General features: G+C 44.6%; 1 protein-coding gene and 1 long non-coding RNA gene across 9 annotated transcripts in view; one reads left to right on the forward strand and one right to left on the reverse strand.

The window, feature by feature from the left end:
• LOC310668005 overlaps positions 1–4,637 on the forward strand; it is an 86,237-nt gene extending 81,600 nt beyond the window's left edge. The window contains exon 2 of the long non-coding RNA XR_014506532.1: positions 3,951–4,637. This is a non-coding gene — a long non-coding RNA (uncharacterized lncRNA). The remainder of the gene's footprint in view (positions 1–3,950) is intronic.
• Positions 2,382–17,077, reverse strand: ECSIT (ECSIT signaling integrator). Of its 8 annotated transcripts, none has more exons than XM_083420341.1 (8): positions 17,008–17,077; positions 15,407–15,617; positions 13,912–14,326; positions 10,917–11,140; positions 8,934–8,991; positions 6,413–6,561; positions 4,949–5,051; positions 2,382–3,307 (listed from the first exon to the last, which is right to left on the reverse strand). In XM_083420341.1, the coding sequence occupies exons 2-8, from the start codon at positions 15,524–15,526 to the stop codon at positions 3,084–3,086; spliced, it is 1,293 nt and encodes a 430-aa protein (XP_083276467.1). In that variant the 5' UTR covers positions 15,527–15,617; positions 17,008–17,077; the 3' UTR covers positions 2,382–3,083. The 8 variants fall into 8 exon arrangements, with proteins under 8 accessions (XP_083276467.1, XP_083276464.1, XP_083276468.1 ...); XM_083420338.1 differs by having other exon boundaries at positions 13,912–14,321; positions 15,399–15,617; XM_083420342.1 differs by having other exon boundaries at positions 17,017–17,072.
• Positions 17,078–22,357: the final 5,280 nt, after the last annotated feature.

The following is a 22,357-nucleotide window of genomic DNA, read 5'->3' on the forward strand; positions in this document are numbered from 1 at the left end:
TTTTTATAATTGTATCCAAGTATTTCCTTGTACAGTGATGCCCCGCAAGACGAATGCCTCGCAAGACAGAAAATCCGCTAGACGAAAGGGTTTTCCGTTTTTCGATGCGCTTCACAGGACGAATTTCCCTATGGGCTTGCTTCGCAAGACGAAAATGTCTTGCGATTCCTGGGGGTTTTTTCCGCTCCCCACCCCCTTTTTCTAAGGCACTAAGCTGCTAATAGCCTTTTAGCAGCTAATCCGCTAATCCCTTAAGTCTTTAATAGCTGCTAATAGCCGCTAAACCGCTAATAGCGCTAATCCACCAATCCGCTAATAGGGTTGCTTCGCAAGACGAAAAAACCGCTAGACGAAGAGACTCGCAGAACGAATTAATTTCGTCTTGCGAGGCACCACTGTAATTGTATCTGGGGTTTTAAATCAACACTGCTACTTTATAATTGCCCTCCTCCTCTCCTGCCACACCAGTGTGAAAACACCATATCCTTAGGAGAACCACTGCATTTAGGGTATGATTATTTAACAGGCGTGATCTCCCCCCACAACCTGCCCCCCCCAAGTGCCTGCAAAAAGAGGAGTTTTGATGGGTCTCGTTTTCCTGTGAAATTTGTGTTTTTAATTGTTTCCAAACAATTAAAACTATAGTGTGTTTGCAACAGTTCTTGTAAGTTCTGCAATCTCCATAAGGTGTGAGGGATATTTTTGTACCCTAGCACTGCAAACACAGGTCAACAAGGGTGGAAGAATATAAAGAATCAGAGCCAGCCCAAGACATTTTTTGCTCCTGAACCACAAAATGGCACCTCCCAGCCAAGGAAGGAGAGAATGAAGAGATCCATTGGGAACAAGGGCTGGGGGAGACCAGCAGTGCCTCCTATTTGCCAAGAGGTTGCTGTAGGGGGGGCATGAGGGGGATGGGGCTGCCAAGGAGATGCCTACCCATAGGGTAAAGTGAGACGACTGCCTCAGTCGACAGGATCCACAAATTATCCATTTATGAATGTTTTAAATAGCTGTTTTAAACTGTTTTTACTGAAAATATTCTTGTTTTATTCTTTTTGTAAACATCTTGGAGGTTTTTCTACAATCAAGCGATGTATAAAGGTAAAGGGATCCCTGACCGTTAGATCCAGTCGTAGCCAACTCTGGGGTTGCAGCACTCATCTCGCTTTATTGGCCGAGGGAGCCGGCGTACAGCTTCCGGGTCATGTGGCCAGCATGACTAAGCCACTTCTGACGAACCAAAGCAGCGCACGGAAATGCTGTTTACCTTCCCGCCGGAGTGGTACCTATTTATCTACTTGCACTTTGACGTGCTTTTGAACTCCTAGGTTGGCAGGAGCAGGGACCGAGCAACGGGAGCTCACCTCGTCATGGGGATTCAAACCGCCAACCTTCTGATCAGCAAGCCTTAGGCTCTGTGGTTTAACCCACGCCACCTGCGTCCCCATGTATATGTCCCTCATATAAAAGCCATGACTTAGTGTCTACACCTGACTTTTATCCAGTTGAATATTAAATTAATGTCCTTTCCTCTCCTGGGGCTGGAGCTGTTGCTTTACAACAGGGTTTTTACTTGTGTGGTTTCTTGTTCATTGATGCCTAGGGTCTCTTCCAGTGTGGTGTAGTGGTTAAGAGCGGTAGTCTCGTAATCTGGTGAACCAGGTTTGCTTCCCCACTCCTCCACATGCAGCTGCTGGGTGACCTTGGGTCAGTCACACTTCTCTGAAGTCTCTCAGCCCCACTCACTTCGCAGAGTGTTTGTTGTGGGGGAGGAAGGGAAAGGAGAATGTTAGCCGCTTTGAGACTCCTTAAAGGGAGTGAAAGGCGGGATATCAAATCCAAACTCTTCTTCTTCTTCTTCTTCTTCTTCTTCTTCTTCTTCTTCTTCTTACTCCATATTGTGGAGTTTTCTGAAAACTGAAACTGAAATGGAAGTGACTCTGTATTAGGGTCACTTGCTTGTGGTCAAAAGCCTTGCTCAACCAACAACTACAGTCGTACCTTGGCTCTCGAATGCCTTGGCTCCCGAACAAATCGGCTCCTGAACGATTGAAACCTAGAAGTGAGTGTTTCGGGTTTCGAACGATTTTCAGAAGCTGGACGTCCGGCGTGGCTTCCGATTGGCTGCAGAAGTTTCCTGCAGCCAATCAGAAGCTGTGCTTTGGTTTCCAAACATTTTGGAAACATTTTCCAAACGTTTTGGAAGTCAAACGGACTTCCGGAATGGATTCTGTTCAACTTCCAAGGTACAACTGTACAAGCATTTACACACATTCCACTCATGCACGACCGCGTGTACACGAGGTGCTAGGAAATAATAAAATAAAATAAACATAACCAGCCTCTATTAAAGCTTTAAATTAAATTCTACACACACATGACATTTGACTTTCTTTTTTAATGCTAGCATATATTACACAAAGACAGTGGTGCTGGGAGGGAGGTACAAAAGCAGAATCACATCAGGAAAAACAACCCACAGACTTTTAATCCTTACCACTGACCAATACTCATAGAGTACCAACCTTCCAATTCCAGTATCAGGTCAATGAGAGGAAGAAAAGCTCAGCTCATCTAACTGCCAGGGCTGCAGTGATAAGGAAGTGAAGAATTGTAGTCAAAGAATGGAGGCTCTGTCACTGAAAACGCTGTTATGAAACCGTCAGAAAGAACTGAAGGAAAGTGGATTTCTAAAAAGAAAATGCCACAGAAGGGAACACAGGGAAGTTTGCTGCAGCCTCTCAGACAATTGAAAGAACAGCAGTGATTTTTAAAGGTATCAACTCTTGATCTGAAAGTTTATCTGGGGGAAAACTTTTCCAAAAGGAGATGCAACATTCCTCTGCTGCTGTTATAGCAAAGGTGTTGACTCTGTCCACAGGTGTTCAATGTTGTGTTGTAGCTGAGAGGAGAGATGCTTTGTTGAAGAACAGGTGCCCATCAATCCACCAAGCAATCAAGACTGAACCCAAAATTCCTCCGATCATTTGTAGGAATGATTGCACTAGCATCCTGGGATTTAAAGCACAAGCATGAAGTTATACTCAATAAAGACCTCTGTTGAAAACAAAAACATGTGCTCAAAGATCTCTGTTGAGGCGTTGGGCTTCCGCCATCTCCTCTTCACTATCGTCATCCAAGTTGGTGCCTGACTGTAGCTCCCGGGGCCCAGGGGTGAGACGGAACACAACCGGCGTCTGACACAAAACGGGGTTTGTTTTCTGAAGACCCACAATCCACTTGGCCAAGGTGGCCTGGTCTCCTGCCCCTGCCATACACATGGCAAATACCGGGCCCTCTTCAACTACGGGGAAAGCACAAAGAAGAGCGTCATTATTTTGAAACAGGAAAAGAAATAAGAAGGGAAAGCAAAGAATCTGAGCAGTGATCTTGCATACATTGTGCAGAATGAGAAGCCCTGCTCAACAACCAGACGTGAGACTCCAAACATCCCTAGCTCTGTTCTTTATCCAGCCCAAATGGCTTAGTTACTTTCCTATCTGAGCACCTACCCTTCAAATTAATTCGCCACGTATCGCCTCCAGATGTCTCAAGTGTGCTGCCAGGTCACCACCGGCTGCAAAATTCATCTGGCACAGCTGCTTGAAAAATGTCAATGCAGACGCCGACTCTTTTCTAATATATACTGCTGCAAGACTGTCCCACATTTCTTTGGCAGTTTTCTTATTCCTTATACAGTGGTACCTCGGGTTACATACGCTTCAGGTTACGTATGCTTCAGGTTACAGACTCCGCTAACCCAGAAACAGTGCTTCAGGTTAAGAACTTTGCTTCAGGATAAGAACAGAAATCTTGCTCTGGCGGCACAGCAGCGGCAGGAGGCCCCATTAGCTAAAGTGGTGCTTCAGGTTAAGAACAGTTTCAAGTTAAGAACGGACCTCTAGAATGAATTAGGTACTTAACCCGAGGTACCACTGTATCTCGAGGTACTTGCTGGTCGCTGACTGCCAAATTAATTATAGCCCTGCCCAATCAAAGACTGTAACGAGACTGTAGCCTCCTGCAGTGCCACATGCATGGGAGTCTGTGCAGAATTTGACCCCATGTTTTCATCAGAGCCAACATAAGATGAGCAGTTGAGCAACTTCAACAGAATACAAAAGGGAGGAATTTGCACGGCTAGCAATAGCTCCTGTTTTCAAGTCCACCACCTCCCAATCCACACCATGTTCCAAGACAATCTCAGAAAATGTTGGCAGCATATGGAAGATTGGCAGATGAAGATGATGGACTTTTTGGAGCTGGCTGACCTGACTGGAAGAGTCCGCGGCCAGAAGGAGGAAGAGTATCAGGAAGAATGGATGAAATTTAAAGACTATTTAGCTAAATATGTTAAGATAATTTAATTGGAAAAGCTTGCAAATAATAGATAGGCTTAGGATTCAAATATGTAAGGATAAGATTTAAGATGTTTAAAGTTAAATTAGAAAGAATCAAAGATGTTAAGTGATCAAGTTAATTTTTTGAGAAAATAGATTTTGGGAAACTGTTATAATGATATACAATGAAATTCAACCAAGGGGATTTGAGGAAGTCACTTAATAATGTTACCAAGATTTAAACAGGATGTATGTATGTCTGTTTTGAAATTTTGAAAATCAATTTAAAAATTTGGAAAAAAAGAAAAAAGAAAATGTCAGCGACATAAGCTAAAGGTGCCCATTAGACAAATTTGTGCAAAGCACGGCTAGCTGTGATGGTGTTGGCAGGTAGTATGACACTGAATACCAGTTGCAAGGACTCACAAGTATGAGCCCCGCTTGCAGGCTTCCAGTAAGCATCTCATTAAGTCACTTCTGGTCTGATCCAGCAGGGCAAATTCTTATGGAATGGCCCATATTGTCTCCTGTTACCCTGAAGCGCTTCTACCACATTAATGATTAAAAAAAATAATACCCACAAAAACGACATGAACGGCAACTACCTTCATCTATGTCAAATTCGTAATCATCCCAAAGATCCCGTTCCAGATCAATATCCAGGTGCATAGGGTAGTAGAAATTCCTTTCTGGGTCAATCACTTCTTCCTTTTGTGAAAGGAAGCAGGGGGAGAGAGACTGTATTAGTTTCATAGCCAACAAAATGACCTAGCTGCAAAGAACACTATCTGGTGGAACACTCTGTCACAAGAGACAGAGGGACTTGACATATTTCCGCAAGGCCTGCAAGACAGAACTGTTCCACCAGGCCTTTGGCCAGGGCACAGCCTGACTCCCTCCCTCGGCAATCTTCGCAGAGCTCTGGCCCAATGGTTGCCAGTGGCTTGAATTAATTAATTTTATAATGAATGATTTAGAGTGTTGTTTGTGCTGTACTTTTGTACTGTTTTATTGTTGTTAGCCGCCCTGAGCCCGGCTTCGGCTGGGGAGGGCGGGATATAAATAAAATTTATTATTATTATTATTATAATTAACACTAGCCCTGGCGCTTCGAATTAGCACCCACACCCCAACAAGACATATTTCCTAGAAGAGCAGGATCAGGCCTACTTGTGTATACCATATCCATGCACAGCAGATGCTTCTGAGGATACTACAGCACAGTTAAGAGTGATGTGTTTCTTTCTCATTCACTTCCAATGGTCAACTTGCCCAGCCCAAACCTTACTGACTGGCAGTGCTTGAACTGTCCTTGCTGAAGCTTGTCTAATTCCTCAAATATGCTCTCCCAGTATTCTGTATTAGGAGGGGAGGGAATCTTCCTGCATTAAGCAAACAGCAACTCCCCATTTGCTTTCTCTAGATCACAAGACTTTCCCTCATTAAACTAAGTTTGCAAAGTCAGGCTCCTTGTTCCTCTTCTGCTCCTGCAAGTGGAAACCCTCCTTTCCCCACACAGCCAAGATTTCTCTGAATGTCCAGCTTTCTGTTCCTTCCTGCTGCCATCTGCACTAACACTGTGGGCTGTGCTTGCTCCAGTGCATATTCAATGCACATTCTACCATGCAGTGAACACAAATGTAGAGGTGGCTGATTAAACAGGACTAGACTTAATAATACAGTATTTGTTTAATGTGTTCAATTTCTGAAAAGTCCCACCGACTATCTTGTCTGGTTCCTTAAATTCAGCAAAAAGCACCCAATACCCAATTTCCTTTAAAGATGCCTCACGTGAGATTACAACCATTTCTTAAATCCTTTCTAAGCTGCAGAAAAGTCTAAAGCACTGGGAATATATTATCTATTTTAAATGCTCTGAATCACCAACCTCCCCAACCCACAGACATATCACCATCTCTCCCCAAGAAATAAAATACAAACAATACTATCCCAATTCTCAGTTTTCCCAAGGCAAGTTCCTTTTCTGCTGAAGCACTTCAGCATAGTGATCTTACAGGTCCTCCAACAGGCCTTCAAAGGGGAGTTGGGAGAAAGGCTAGGCCATTTACCCTTTCTTCTCGAGGCAACAGCTCTGCCCTGAGCACATAGTAATAAACACATGTCTCCTTCAGCCACAAGCGGAAGGGGCCTTCAACAAAAACAGGCCTGTCTGTATTGTGGTGAGCCAGGAGTGATTGCTGGTCAGGGCTCTGAATTCCTAAAAGGGGAAAAGTATAGATAAAGGAAAAGGTTGTAAACCAATGGTTAGGTATCACAGTCATATCAAAAATAATGCTTGAAAAGGACATGGTTTCACTGAAGGGAAAGGTGGATCTGATATGCACATCTGTTATGAACTAAACAATAGCAAAGAATCACTGCATGGCTTTTTTTTTTTTGGTTTCTGATGAAGAATGGAAAGCAGGGAGATGGAAGCAGAAGCCAAGGAACTTAGGCAGGACTCCTACAGGTCAAAGGGTGGGATTTCTAGACCCAGGACTCTTAAAACTATTTCCACCCAGTGGCGTAGCGTGGGGGGTGCAGGGGGGGCCGGCCGCACCGGGCGCAACATCTGGGGGGGGGGCGCTCACACTCGCAGCTCTCTGCCCCTACCTGGCTCACTCACTCTCTCTCACTGCAGTGCTGGCTGTGCGAATCCGATCCGAGCCGCCGGGTCGCCGCCCACTGTGGAGGGGAGGGTGCCAGGCGTGCGGTGCGGTGCGGAGAGAGAGCGAGGGACTATCTGGGGGAGGGACAGTGCAGCGGGGGGGGGCGCAAATTACTTGCCTTGCCGCGGGTTAGGGGGCGCAAATTACTTGCCTTGCCCCGGGTGCTGACAACCCACGCTACGCCACTGTTTCCACCATTAACCAAACGCTGGGACCATCCCTCCCTTTGGGGTTCTTTACCATGCTTACTGTTACTAAAGTATTCTGGTAGGCGAAGTATTGTAGTTTGAAGAAATTTTGTAAACTTACTTTTTTTCCTCCTTAACACAGCATTTTTGCAATAGAATGAAAGAACAATACCCCCATCTCTCCCCCCCCCAACCGTCTATGACAAAAATGTCTCACACCAAACGTAAACGAACTGCGAAAAAAGCTATGAATTGAAAGTGGAGACAACAGAGGCACTGGTCCCAGTTTATCTGTTTGCTTTGTAACACAAAACCCCCCAATAAAAACTAATTTAAAAAACAGACAGCACTTTTGCCATCACACAAAATGTTGTATTCACTTGGGTTTTTGTTCCTAGTTCAGTGGGAGAAGAGAAGTCGCTGAGATGGCTAGAAAGCTTAAAAGGATTTCCCCAAGTGTTAAGTTGTCTAATGTCATAGCAGTAAGAAGTGGAGACATGGGATGCATGTAAATGACGATAATATTCTATGATGACCATCTTGGCTGTGAGACTTGGAATGCCTGCTCCCTGCCTTGCTGGCCTTTTCCCACCTGGTCTGGGAGGATGTGGCTCTGACTCCAACTACAAAAGCTGAGGTTGCTGAAGAGGCCAGAGACCCTTTTGACGGTCTCTCAGATCATTGAGCCTCAGCTTCCACAGACCCCATCAACCTCCACTGGCAGGAATGGCAGCAACAGCAGCAGCAGCAGCAGCAGCTATGTTCTATGCTTATAATACAGTGGTGCCTCGCAAGACGAAATTAATTCGTTCTGCGAGTTTTTTCGTCTTGTGAATTTTTTCGTCTTGCGAAGCACCACTGTGTATTGACGGTTTCCCATAGGAATGCATTGGCGGTTTTAAAAAAAAGGCGCAAGACGTTTTCGTCTTGCGAAGCAAGCCCATAGGGAAATCCGTCTTGCGAAGCAACTCAAAAAACAAAAAACTCTTTCGTCTTGCGAGTTTTTCATCTTGCGAGGCATTTGTCTTGCGAGGTACCACTATACTTTATTCTCTTGCTAATTATGCTGTTTTAAATGTGCATTTTATATCTGATTTCTTTTGATAATGTTTTCTTTTGAAATGTTTAAGATAAAATTTATTGCTAACTTTGCAGCATTAAATGTGCATTCTGCAGCTGACCTCTTTTGTAATGTTTTATTTTGAAATCTTTTAGATAATATTTTAGTCTCCTGTTAAATTATGTTGCTTTGAATGTGCACTTGACTTTCTTCAGTAATGTTTTATTCTGGATTTTTTTATTTGTAGGTTGCAAACTGCTCTGAGATTTTTAAAAAAACTATAAAGTGATATAGAAATGAAATAAACGATGATGATTCTAAAGTTGATTGATTACCCTCCCAAGCTTTGGAATTTCATGCCCTTCAAGATACAGAAGTCACTCAGTGCATAAAAGGATATCACACAGCCCCAAGGAGTCAAGTGAGGGTCTGTATGAAGACAACGGGCAACACTTTGGCTGGTCCACCCTTTGTTCAATTCTGAGTTAAATATTAAGGTAGCATAATTCACACCAGAAACACCTGCTCTTCACAACCCTGTTCAACTGAAGCATACCATAGCCCTATGAGTGCATCCATTTCTGCCTCCTTTATAGCTTGCATGCTCCCTTCAGCTCCAGAACACAGTGATTATCCACTCAACATAAAGGAATAATGCAAAGGGGTTAAGTACCTACAATATGCGGGTGGTCAATTGTTTTTCCAGAGTCCAAAATCTCCGAATGAGGCAGCTGAAAACATTAAGATAGCTTTATTATTAATTGGCTATTTCCTCCCCCAGCCAAGAACCCTCCCCAAACCAGGAATTATACGAAACAGTCTGTCCTCACTGCTCTAACAAATTAAGTGTTTAACAGCCAAACCCCAAGTTTACGAGCTCTAAATTAACAGAGACATTTTTAAAACTTCTAATTCTGCAGTGAAGAGGAGGGTGGGAATTCCACCGCCTATCCATCAGAAATACAGCCAGGCATTTTGTGGTTAGGGACGTGGAAATATCAGAAGAGTGGGTTAAGCATACACTATAGTGAGGCTTCCAAGTCAGTACGAAACAGGAAAACCTAAAAATACAAGTCATCCAATGTGTTTAAAAATAAAATAAAATATTAATTTAATTTATATACATCAAGAGATCCCAGGGTGGTTCACAGAATAAAATACAGAGATATATAATTAAATTTAACATTTTTTTTAAAAAAATCAGTGCCTAAGACTTCAGTTTCTTGACACTCATTGAATGGAGCAGGTTTATTTCTTACTAAGAAACCAGGGGAAGAGGAATACTGGCTGAATGGCTTTCCTTACCCCTTTGTAAGCAGACTGACAAGAAACTTTTTTTAAAAAACGAAACCACAAAGATTCTCACAAAACTCCTTTGGGAATCTCTGCAAAACATTAAGAGGAACGTGCTTCAAATAAAAGGTGTCAACTAGAGAAAGCCTAACCAACCCTCTTGAAATAACGTGTTCAAGTCTCACTGGTTTCAATGTGATGCAAACACACAGCATATTTTTTCCCCAGGAGGGAGAAACAAGCCATAGACTCCTTCGCCAAGATACTTTTTGCAAATGCTTCCTGAATATTTTTTTTTCAAATTTAGTGCCCAAAGGGCTGGACCTGCACTATTAGCCTGGTAGACCACAAATGCCAAAGGTCTGCCTGAGTTTAAGGAATCCATCTACACAGAAAGAGATGGGGATGTAGTAACAGTGGTGCCTCGCAAGACGAAAAGAATCCGTTCCGTGAGTCTCTTCGTCTTGCGGTTTTTTCGTCTTGCAAAGCAAGCCCATTAGCGGATTAGCGCTATTAGCAGTTTAAGGGCTATTAACGGCTATTAAAGGCTTAATACGCGGGTGGCGCTGTGGGTTAAAGCCTCAGTGCCTAGGGCTTGCCGATCGAAAGGTCGGCGGTTCGAATCCCCACGGCGGGGTGCGCTCCCGCTGTTCGGTCCCAGCGCCTGCCAACCTAGCAGTTCGAAAGCACCCCTGGGTGCAAATAGATAAATAGGGACCGCTTACTAGCGGGAAGGTAAACGGCGTTTCCGTGTGCGGCTCTGGCTCGCCAGAGCAGCGATGTCACGCTGGCCACGTGACCCGGAAGTGTCTTCGGACAGCGCTGGCCCCCGGCCTCTTTGAGTGAGATGGGCGCACAACTCTAGAGTCTGTCAAGACTGGCCCGAACGGGCAGGGGTACCTTTACCTTAAAGGCTTAAGGGATTAGCGGATTAGCTGCTAAAAGGCTATTATTAGCTTAGCGCTTTAGAAAAAGGGGTTGGGGAGCGAAAAAAACCTCAAGAATCGCAAGACATTTTCGTCTTGCGAAGCAAGCCCATAGAGAAATTCGTCCTGCGAAGCACCTCTGAAAACGGAAAACCCTTTCGTCTTGCGGGTTTTCCGTCTTGCGAGGCATTCGTCTTGCGGGGCACCACTGTATTACAAAATGCCAAGATCCCTACTCGCAAGATTCTGTGTTTTCCTATTACAAAATTCGGAAGCACTGGCACACAATTTTAGGGACACCTCATCCAAAGGCCCCAGTGCTGGAATGAGATGAGCTGATACAGCTTTCCGTTCTTCCCTCGCAATGCTATCATCATTTCAGGCTGCAGAGCAGAGGGTCTCTTGCACTGCCAGGATCTCAGAGTGCCTCAACCTACCTGATATACGGTAACCTTGCCATCCAAGTCAGCTGCAATTCTCTGCAGGCCCAGCCTTGCCAGGTCTACAGGGTCCTTGGGCAGAGGATCTGGAACTGGGTGAGGGTTGACGTGCTTGAATTTAGGAAACCAGTACATGATCCTCTGGTATTTCCTCACCGGGTGGCTCTTGTCCCCAAAGATCCGGAGGAGCAGAAGCTTCGTCTCCTTGTTCGGCATGATACCTTCAGAGCAAGAGGAATGACAAGCCTGGGATAAGTGTGGCAGGAACTCCTTTCCCCACTCACGAAATATGACTCCAAGTGGCTGGACCCCAGACTGGAGGCTGTACTTAGCGATTCAGCGGGGGACCATTTTAATTGGTGAAGCTGCAACTTAAGGGCACATGCTCTATACTGCTTGGTCCTTCAGAGCTCACTATAATAATAATAATAATAAATAATAAATTTTATTTATATCCCGCCCTCCCCAGCCGAAGCCGGGCTCACAGCGGCTAACAACAGTAAAACAGTACAGCACAAACAACACTCTAAAATCATTCATTATAAAATTAATTAATTCAAGCCACTGGCAACCATTGGGCCAGAGCTCTGCGAAGATTGCCGAGGGAGGGAGTCAGACTGTGCCCTGGCCAAAGGCCTGGTGGAACAGTTCTGTCTTGCAGGCCCTGCGGAAAGATGTCAAGTCCCACAGGGCCCTGGTCTCTTGTGACAGAGTGTTCCACCAGATCGGAGCCACGGCCGAAAAAGCCCTGGCTCTAGTTGAGGCCAGCCTAACTTCTCTGTGGCCTGGGACCTTCAAGATGTTTTTATTTGAAGATCGTAAGTTCCTCTGTGGGGCATACCAGGAGAGGCGGTCCCGTAGGTACGAGGGTCCTAGGCCGTATAGGGCTTTAAAGGTTAAAACCAGCACCTTAAACCTGATCCTGTACTCCACCGGGAGCCAGTGCAGCTGGTATAGCACCGGGTGAATGTGATCTTGCAGCGAAGACCCCGTAAGTCTCAAGGGCAGCCCCACGTAGCGCGAGTTACAATAATCCAGTCTGGAGGTGACCATTGCGTGGATCACAATGGCTAGGTCAGGGCGAGAGAGGTAAGGAGCCAACTGCTTAGCTTGGCGGAGATGGAAAAATGCTGACAATGCTATGAGACACAAGCGCCACGTCCCCACCAGTCTCGCCCCATAATGTTCCAGTTCCACACATTAACAGCATAAAGAATTACACTGGGCTATGGAGACTTTGCACCTGCCCATTAGGGGAAATAGGAAGCCTGGAACATATATATTTTTTAGCTGTCCTTTTTATGTTGAGATTCTTAGAGACACCATTGATCCTTTGCTGAAGAGGCTCGCCGATCTTTCGGACAAGTCTAAACTTAATTCTCTCCTCTTAGGCAAAGATCATAAGACGATCTGGCTGGTAGCCAGATTCTGTGCCCAGATTTGTAGGCACAGATCATCCTCTGGAATAAAATAGCCTACTAGGGAAATGCTGAAGTTGCCCTTTGGGGCACCTCAGGATCAATTTTTTATGGTAGCCCAGATCTCAGGTGTACGGGTGTATGTATAATTTTAACTCATGAGCTATTGCTGCAATCTGCTCCGATTGTATATTTTATCTTTATGAACGCTGTTTTTATTGTGTTATGTTATGTGAGCTGGTCTTTGACCGTAATAAATTATCTACTCAGAGTAGACCCACTGGGCCATGTGTGGTTCCCATAGCATCACACTATGTTGTCCACAATCCCTCCAAAGTAAAAAGACGGGACTCCTTCAAGTGAAGGAAAATCTCTCTGCTAAGTTCTCCAGCTATGTTTGTTCGGATGGCAGTGTTTGACACTAGTTCAGCAGGCTCTGCTGATTATTTAGAAAACCTATGCGGCATTTTGGAAAGGTCCATGCTTTCATTATTTAAGGGACTTAAATGTCCTCACTATCCCTAACTTTTCCATTTGTATCCCATTTCCCCACTATTAACCCCTCAAAGTCATTCAGAGTATCAAACAGAAATAAATAAATTCCAAGTACTACCAAAAATAATACTGATTTGCTAACCAATAATTGTCAGGAGTAACAAGAAGAAACTAGATGAGGAGATAACTGTTTCTTTTATAGGACTAGTAAAAGATAGCTTTGAGATGTGCATGATTATTCATCATAAATACAGAATGTATACATAACTTAAAATGTATATCCCTTCACTAATAGCTCCCTTCCTACAATGTGTTGACAATATTTGAGATTCCTGCAACACAAAACTATTGCCAAGTTCTTCAGCTAACTCATAGGGGTCTGTCTCAAACGCTGATCACATCACAAACAGCTATTCTATCTTTAAAAGACATCTGAAGGCAGCCCTGTTTAGGGAAGTTTTTAATATTTAATGCTGCATTGTTTTTAACACTCAATTGGGAGCCGCCCAGAGTGGCTGGGGAAACTCAGCCAGATGGGCGGGGTATAAATAATAAATAATAATAATAGGTCCGTATAGTTAAAGCTATGGTTTTCCGAGTAGTGATGTATGGAAGTGAGAGCTGGTCCATTAAGAAGGCCGATCGCCAAAGAATGGATGCTTTTGAATTATGGTGCTGGAGGACACTCTTGAGAGTCCCATGGACTGCAAGAAGATCAAACCTATCCATTCTTAAGGAAATTAGCCCTGAGTGCTCACTGGAAGGACAGATCCTGGAGCTGAGGTTCCAATACTTTGGCCACCTCATGAGAAGAGAAGACTCCCTGGAAAAGACCCTGATGTTGAGAAAGATGGAGGGCACAAGGAGAAGGGGACGACAGAGGACGAGATGGTTGGACAGTGTTCTCGAAGCTACCAGCATGAGTTTGACCAAACTGCGGGAGGCAGTGGAAGACAGGAGGGCCTGGCGTGCTCTGGTCCATGGGGTCACAAAGAGTCAGACACGACTAAATGACTAAACAACAAGTACATTATTATTAACACACCCCTTGGAAACTACTGACGCTCTTGCATGCCTACCATAAGTCTCCATCTGCTCAAGCACCTGGACACCACACTCCTGTTGTCGAGGGTAGTGATTGAACATCCTCTGGATGAAATTGCGAGGCACAAATACTTCCTTGGGGAAGACATCCAAGATTTTGTTGTAGACATTAATGTCCTTCTCTACCCCATACTCTGGCATCTTCTTCAGCGCTGCATAGATGAATTCCACGTGCCCCCTGTGGCGAATGTCCCGCTTGCAGAAGATGTCCACAGCTTCCTGAAACGTGGCTTTAGTCTTTGCAGTTTCAGTGGTGCTCTCAAAGATATCTTCAACAGTCACCAAGGCTCGTTGGGTGGATTCTTTGTCATTGTCTCCATCGCCCTTTGAAGGGGTGGTAGTGCAAAGTGCTGGGCTTACCTGGATGCTCCTCACAGTACCCAACCTGTTCTAAGAAAGAGAAACAAACAAAGGGCTTAGCCACACTTACCTTTCCTCCATGCTTTCTAGCAGAGTGGATTTGATTTAAACCAAATCGTTTTAAATCACTAGTCAGTAAGATTTGATTGAAATCTTCTTTTTTTTTAACAGGAAGACTCATTCTTTTCAGAGTAGTTTTTACAGTTATATCAAAAATTATTGATTTGGTTATACAATTAGAAATACATAGACATATAATTATGAAATTATTCTGAGGTTTAATAACTGTCTATATTTGGACAACTTTTCAGCTGTATTTTATTGGAAGGAGAAAAATAATCATTTCCTTAATAACAATTTAAACCATTTATTTAACTAAAACAGTTAAATAGCGTATGTATCCATGTTTGTTAACTGATGTGGTTAAATTATTTTTTTAAAAAAACAACCTTAGAGTTTTAGCACACGTGAAAAACTTTTTTAAAATCCTTATTTCCTGATGAATTGCCTTTGGACTATAATGTAACTTAAATAGAAAACTATATTTAGAAAGATTTTCCTTCCAAAAGCATTTTATTTTAAAAATCCAATTTAAATTAAAAAAAAATAAATCTGATTTATTTATTTGTTTTTTAAAATCATTTATTTTTATCCACCCTGCTTTCCAGGCACAATTCACACTTTAAAGTTTCAATGTCTGAGTGCCTTGTTTGGGGGGGGGGTTGGTTGTTGTTTTTTTGCTCTTTTTTTTCCCTCCCTGTGAAAACCCACTCTTTACCACTGAATCAGAGCAAACAGCAATCCAAAGTAAACCTGAATTGCTGTTTGTTGTGCTTCAGCTTTAAAGAGCGGGTTTTAGTGGGGAAACCTCCAGGGCAGAAAAAAGAGCACTCAGAAACTGAGCTTAAAAGTGCAGGCCTGTGTCTAGAAAGTGTGGACAAAAGGGAAGTGTGGATAAGTCCAAAGAATTATGAGTCGGGAAACTTCACAGAATGACAGGCATCAGACCCCAAACAAATTAACCCAGAACCTAGGAAGTGGCACAGATTTCTGTGAATCTGAAGTATACCTTCAAGAAGGCAAAAGGGAACTGCTTAGATACACTTTTACCTGGAGACAGTCGCTTCTCAGAAGCTGTTGGAGATCCCTCTTAGAAGCAGCCTTCATCAGCAAAGTGCCCCTTCCAGCAGAGAGCTTCTGGGCCAGCAGTAACGTCCACAAGCAGTTCATGGCGGCAGCCTGTGTTTCCAGAACTGAGCAGCAAAATACAGCAAAATGCTAATTCTGGCAAAAGGCTACAGCCCACGTCCATCAGCTACACCTGAAACACAGAGTTTGGGAAGGACAGAAATCTGCTCAGTGTCAGAGACCGTAGGATAAGAAAGTTACTGGGATATGAACTTTCTTTTACTCTCAATTACCACAGCTACAGAGCTAGACTACATTTTGTTATGCCAGCATGCCAGGCCCAACATGTACAAAACTTTCCCATCTGATATGCATCCCTCTTTAAACATGTCAAGTGTAGGTAGCTTGATATGTTAGGCACCTTACGATATGATACGATATCTTTATTGTCATTGCCCCATACAGAACAATGAAATTGAAAATCTACATAAGACATTCAAAAACCCCTAAAAACTCTGAAACCCCATTTTAAAATACAATATACTCCTACAGAGACTCCTTATACAGTACTGCGTTTAAAGCCAGAATTGCATTTGTGTAGAAACTGTTTCTCAGGCGGCTAGTCCTGGTCTTTATAACCCTGTACCTTCTTCCAGAAGGCAGAAGCTGAAAGAGATCATTTCCGGGGTGCGCACTATCTCTGCAGCTTTCTTATGGCACCTGGAAGCACAGATTTGATCCAAGGTGGGAAGAGTGCACCCAATTATTCTCTCTGCAGTCTTTACAACCCTGGACACCGTTGTTTTTTCCCTGGCCATGCAGCTCCCAAACCACACACACAGACCATAAGTTAATTACAATGGTAAAATGCCATCAACAGGTCCTTTGAGAGATTGTTTTTCTTCTTGCTAGAAGACAGCTGGAATTCATTAGTGTACTATACACATTCAAAGCTAACTGGGGCAAACATTTATTTATTTACCTTCCTACCTCCCCGTACCTCCTGAGAGGAGCCATAGGGCATTCACAGGCCAAGTTAGATAATATGAGGAAGCAACCGCAGGCATATTCAAAGACAGTTAAATAGCTCCTACCGTTATCATTACCCTTCCATTTACAGGTCAGCCTAAACTCAGCGTCCCATAACTTTGGGTTCCCCACGTGTGGTCGGATGACACCTCCCACCATCCCTGACTATCCTGCTATCTGGGGGTGATGCGAGTCGGTAGCCCAAAGCCACTTTGAGGACCCCAAGGTTTGGAAAGGCTGGTCTTCACTTGTGCAAGGCAATCGACCACTATTCTCACTATAAAAATCGGGCTATTGAGACTTGAGGTCAGTTTCTACGGGAGGGCTGCCACATACGAGGGGGATTCGAAGCCGCTGCAACACACGTGATCACAAACACGTGTTTGACATTCACACATTACTTTTAAAAAAACGAACCCCAACAACCCGGTAATGACATGGTAGGACATAATCTATGGGGAATAACCGCCACGGCTGTCAAGTATTCGGAGCTTCCAGCTTTCTCCTTCCCCGGAGCCACCGCCCTACCCAGAAGCCCCTCACCCACAACTGACCTCCCTTACCGGGCAGCGCCATCTTGAAACCTCTCCGCGTGACGTCGACTTCGCAAGCTGCCCAATCAGCGGGAGAGGGCGGGGCCTCGCCCTCAAACTCCTCCCTGAACGAGGCGGCTGGTTCGCGGCGCATCAGAGGCGAGCGAGGGAGCGAGCGGCGAAATCTGGGGTTCCTTAGGACCTGCGCGGTCGGCGGTGCTGCCCCGAAGGGGTCCCAATTCAGCTGCTGCAAGATACCGCTGCGCCTTTCCTGCAAAGTGCATGCAAGGCGGGAAGCCAGCCGCTGATGCCGGGTTAGCGATGGGGGGGGGGGTGACGTTCCCAGTGCTGGTCCCACGCTATTTTGCGCCCCAGTCCAGGAGACCTATTTGCATGCACACGAACTTCTCTCTCCCCCCCCCCCAAAAAAATGGCTAAAATCAGGTATCCTGTTGTTGTTGTTCAGTCGTTTAGTCGTGTCCGACTCTTCGTGACCCCATGGACCAGAGCACGCCAGGCACGCCTGTCTTCCACTGCCTCCCACAGTTTGGTGAAACTCATGCTGGTAGCTTTGAGAACACTGTCCAACCATCTCGTCCTCTGTCGTCCCTTTCTCCTTGTGCCCTCAATCTTTCCCAGCATCAGGGTCTTTTCCAGGGAGTCTTCTCTTCTCATGAGGTGGCCAAAGTACTGGAGCCTCAGCTTCAGGATCTGTCCTTCCAGTGAGCACTCAGGGCTGATTTCCTTAAGAATGGATCGGTTTGATCTTCTTGCAGTCCATGGGACTCTCAAGAGTCTCCTCCAGCACCATAATTCAAAAGCATCGATTCTTCGGCAATCAGCCTTCTTTATGGTCCAGCTCTCACTTCCATACATCACTACAGGGAAAACCATAGCTTTAACTATACGGACCTTTGTTGGCAATGTGATGTCTCTGCTTTTTAAGATGCTGTCTAGGTTTGTCATTGCTTTTCTCCCAAGAAGCAGGCGTCTTTTAATTTCGTGGCTGCGCCCTAGTCCAGGGTAACTTTTTGCACGCACATGAACTTAACCCCCCAAAATGGCTTAACTTCAATTTCTAAAAGCAGGTATCCTGGGGGGGGGGGGAGAGAGACGACAATCACGAAACTGGAAAGCTCTCCACTTACTTTAAATTGCAATCACAAGTATTGCAACGATCTTTGACTACCTTTCCCAAATACTACAAAAGAAAACGTTTTGGCGCGCAATCGTTTCGAGCAATCTTGCGAATGTTAGTGTTACAATGTAAAGTCTCTGAAAAGTTCTGATTTCAGGCATTTCCCTTTGCAAATTTTGTCACCGATTCCTTCAGGTGTGTTCCTTCCTTCCTAGGGTATGTTCCAAGTTCTCCAAGCTAGCTGATCTCTTTGGCAACATGGTTGAGCGTATGTAAGTTTTATAACCCCCGACTGAGAAATAACTGAAACTGGGAATACAAGCTGACACCCCAAAATCCAACTTTGTTTGCTATAAAACACTTCTCCTGAAAAGGGTCTTTTAAAAAAATGGACCTTTCCTTTATAATAATAATAATATTTTTTTATTTATATCCTGCCCTCCCCAGCCGAAGCCGGGCTCATTATCTCATTTGTTAAGTTATTTTGGCCATTGAGGCAGGGCTGGCCCAATACATTTTGGCACCTGAGGTTGGCCCTACCACCACCAGGGAAGAAGGTGTGACTGAAGATCTACACCAGGAATAAAGGGCGGTACAGTTATACTCGGCTGCGGTCCAGTGTACCTGAAGGAGCGTCTCGACCTCCATTGTTCTGCCCAGACACTGAGGTCCAGTTCTGAGGGCCTTCTGGTGGTTCCCTCGCTTCAAGAAGCCAAGTTACAGGGAATGAGGCAGAGGGCCTTCTCAGTAGTGGCACCCGCCCTGTGGAAAGCCCTCCCACCAGATGTCAAAGAGAAAAATAACTACCAAACTTTTAGAAGACACCTGAAGGCAGCCCTGTTTAGGGAAGCTTTTAATGTTTAATAGGTTACTGTATTTTAGTGTTTTGTTGGAAGCTGCCCAATGTGGCTGGGGAAACCCAGCCAGATGGGTGGGGTATAAATAAAATAATAATAATAATAATAATAATAATAATAACAACAACAACAACAACAACAACAACAACAACAACAACAACAACAACAACAACAACATTGGGAATAATGGTAGGAAAAGACCAGCAGCACCTCTTGGCCAAAAGGCCAATGGCGTGGGGGCGGGGGTGAGGTGCTTCCATAGAGCAGGTGGATTTAGCCTCCATTGAATGTGCCACAGACTGTGTGGATGTCTCTATGGTTGTAGCAATAACTGAGGCAGTGGGAGATAAATTCCTTACAGCCCAGATCTGTTGTCTCTGTGGATCCAGCTGCCCAAGGCCTCACTTTGCTGACCCTGCAATTAAGGCAACCATTCAAAGTTGTCCGCACCACTCTTCCCTTAAATTACAGTTTACCTGTCTCCAGTGTTTTGCTATCATTAGCTCTTAGGAGAATGAAAGCTTTCGAAATGTGTTTTTGTTAGGAATAGTACTCCTGCTTTAGTCCTCCAGCTATTGTATTGTATTGTTTTATATACTGTGGCTTGCCATTGTTTTATTGATTATGGTTTAGATATTGTTTACTATAACTGTTGAGTGGATTTCTGTTTAACTTTTATATGTTGATATTATTATTTTATACTATTCTAATGATTGTTGAATGTTACTTTTTATGTAGGTTGCCTATTTTAAAGTTATGTTTTAATATCACATTTTTGTATTGCATTAGATTGTTATAAGATGTACATTTTTTCTTTCTTCAGCTTGTAAACCGCCTTGAGTATTGTAAGTTAGAAACATGGCTTGTGATTAAACATGGCTTGTGTAAATCTATTTTGCATGTGTATTCCTGGTCTAAATGTCATGCTTCAAAAAGGGGTGCACTGTTAATGGCAGTGGCGTAGCGTGGGGGGTGCAGGGGGCCCCGGCCACACTGGGCGCAACATCTGGGGGTTAGGGTTAGGGGGCGCAAATCCACGGGTTAGGGAGCGCAAATTACTTGCCTTGCCCCGGGTGCTGACAACCCACGCTACGCCACTGGTTAATGGGATCCCCTCCACAGTGTTCACCAGCTCCCAGGCTGCAAAGGCACCGTGAGGACACCCAGGGAGTAGGGGTGTCACCAGGATTTTTGTTGGGGGGGTCGTCAGGACTTTGTGGGGGGGCAAAACCGCTGTGATTGGTCGGTTAAGTATTTCTATTGTTTTACTTGATGGGGGCAGCTGCCCCTCTTTGCCCCCCCCTTGGCTATGCCCATGCCAAGGAGAGAGGAAGGGAGGGGTAATGCAGGGCACATGATCTCCCTCCCCACCACCCCAGCAAGCCAGGCGCCCTTGGAGGAAGTGAGCAGCGATAGCTGAGCTGCTTATATGGCCAGGCATCGGTGCCTTCGTTCCCCCATAGCAAGAGTGCCAACTAGGCCCTGCGACCGTGGGTGCCCAGGGCCGTGGGTGCCATGCAGTGTGCATGGCCCTTGCACCAAAATTTGTGGATGCCTAGCCCCTTCATCTCCTGCCAACCTAGGAATTCGAAAGCACGTCAAAGTGCAAGTAGATAAATAGGTACCACTCCGGTGGGAAGGTAAACGGTGTTTTCGTGCGCTGCTCTGGTTCGCCAGAAGCAGCTTAGTCATGCTGGTCACATGACCTGGAAGCTGTACGCCTGTTCCCTTGGCCAATAAAGCAAGATGAGCGCCGCAACCCCAGAGTCAGCCATGACTGGACCTAATGGTCAGGGGTCCCTTTACCTTTAGCTCCTTCATGGGGAATTTTGTGGGTGTTCAGGCACCCAAGTCCCCAGGGAGTTAGCACCTATGCCCCGTGGGCTGAGGCAGCAGGGGTGCTTGGGAGAGCCTGAGGGCGCAATTGGCATGCGAAAGGGCTTGCTCATCTACTTCTTAAACTTTCACCTTGAAATAGAAGCACGTTTTAATGACACAAACTTCCATGGAGCAGGGGCCCACTTTGTCAGCATGTTCTGACAGTTGATAAATCTCTGCATATATAATAAAATTCCCCACAACAGCCAGTGTGGTGAGCCATTGTAGTGTTGGACTAGGACCTGGGAGAGAGAGACCCAGGTTCAAATCTGCTCAGCCCCAGGGAAGCTTCCTGGGTGAACTTGGGCCTGTCACTCACTTCCCAGCCCAAATTACCTCACAAGGTTGCCGTGATGATAAAATGGGGAGGAGCAGGAAAAGGACTATGTCTGCCGCCTTGAGTTTCTCGGTGGAAAGGTAATTTAGTACAGTATGTAATGAAATAAATAGAGAAATGCCTGAGGGTGATTGTCTACGTATGAGATCAAAGGCCAATGCAATGCAATGAAAGCAAATGGAGACGATTCCTTGGGAACTAAGCAGTTTGCCTTACTTCTTAAGCCCGTTCCTTGTAATTGCTACTTATGCTATTTTAAAGATCCTTTCCCATCTATCATTTCAATTCATTATGCAGTGGTACCTCAGGTTAAGTACTTAATTCGTACCGGAGGTCCGTAGTCAACCTGAAACTGTTCTTAACCTGAAGCACCACTTTAGCTAATGGGGCCTCCTGCCGCCGGCGCTGTGCCGCCGGAGCACGATTTCTGTTCTCATCCTGAAGCAAAGTTCTTAACCTGAAGCACTATTTCTGGCTTAGCAGAGTCTATAACCTGAAGCGTATGTAACCTGAAGCGTATGTAACCCGAGGTACCACTGTACAGTATATCATTTTATCATTTGAAAAACAAACCAAAAGCCTTTCTTTTGGGAATTATAGGGACAGAACTACCGAAACTGTATAGAAACTTATGCATGTACAGTGGCAAGAATGTTACTTGCCCCAAAATGGAAAGAAGCAGAAGTCCCAGCAAAGGAAGAATGGATACAAAAACTTACAGAATATGCAGAAATGGCAAAACTTACTAGAAGAATAAGAAATCAAGATAACAAACTTTTTTATATAAAAGAATGGAAATTGTTTATTAAATATTTACAGTTAAATTGTAAGCAGATAACAACATGGGCAGGATTATCGGCAGTTTGAAAGTAGATGAATAAGTGAGCAAATTAAGTTAACTTGGATATGTAGAAGAGATCAAAAATAAATTTAAGGAACCGCAGAGAGAGGGGGAAGGAAGTCAAGTTCTGAAATGTTCAACCGACTGTAAAATTAGTGAAATGTATAAATCTGAAAAGTATAAATAAAAATTAATAATAATAATAATAATAATAATAATAATAATAATAGGTACTCATGCTGTGGATTTACTACTAACAAGCTGCGTGGCGAGGCTTATTTGCTGGTAAAGTAAAATAAAACACCGCCAGCCTCAGCTGA

This window comes from Podarcis tiliguerta, assembly GCF_965153285.1.
Source record: "Podarcis tiliguerta genome assembly, chromosome: 17".
NCBI lineage: Eukaryota > Metazoa > Chordata > Lepidosauria > Squamata > Lacertidae > Podarcis > Podarcis tiliguerta.

Bases quoted from the DNA above. Each gene is read 5' to 3' on its own strand.
- ECSIT (XM_083420338.1), bottom strand. From the start codon at position 15,526: ATGAACTGCTTGTGGACGTTACTGCTGGCCCAGAAGCTCTCTGCTGGA. The intron at 14,322-15,398 runs GTATCTAAGCAG...TTCTTAGAACAG, and splicing joins GACTGTCTCCAGGTAAAAGT to GTTGGGTACTGTGAGGAGCA. The intron at 8,992-10,916 runs GTAGGTTGAGGC...TAATGTTTTCAG, and splicing joins GCAAGGTTACCGTATATCAG to CTGCCTCATTCGGAGATTTT.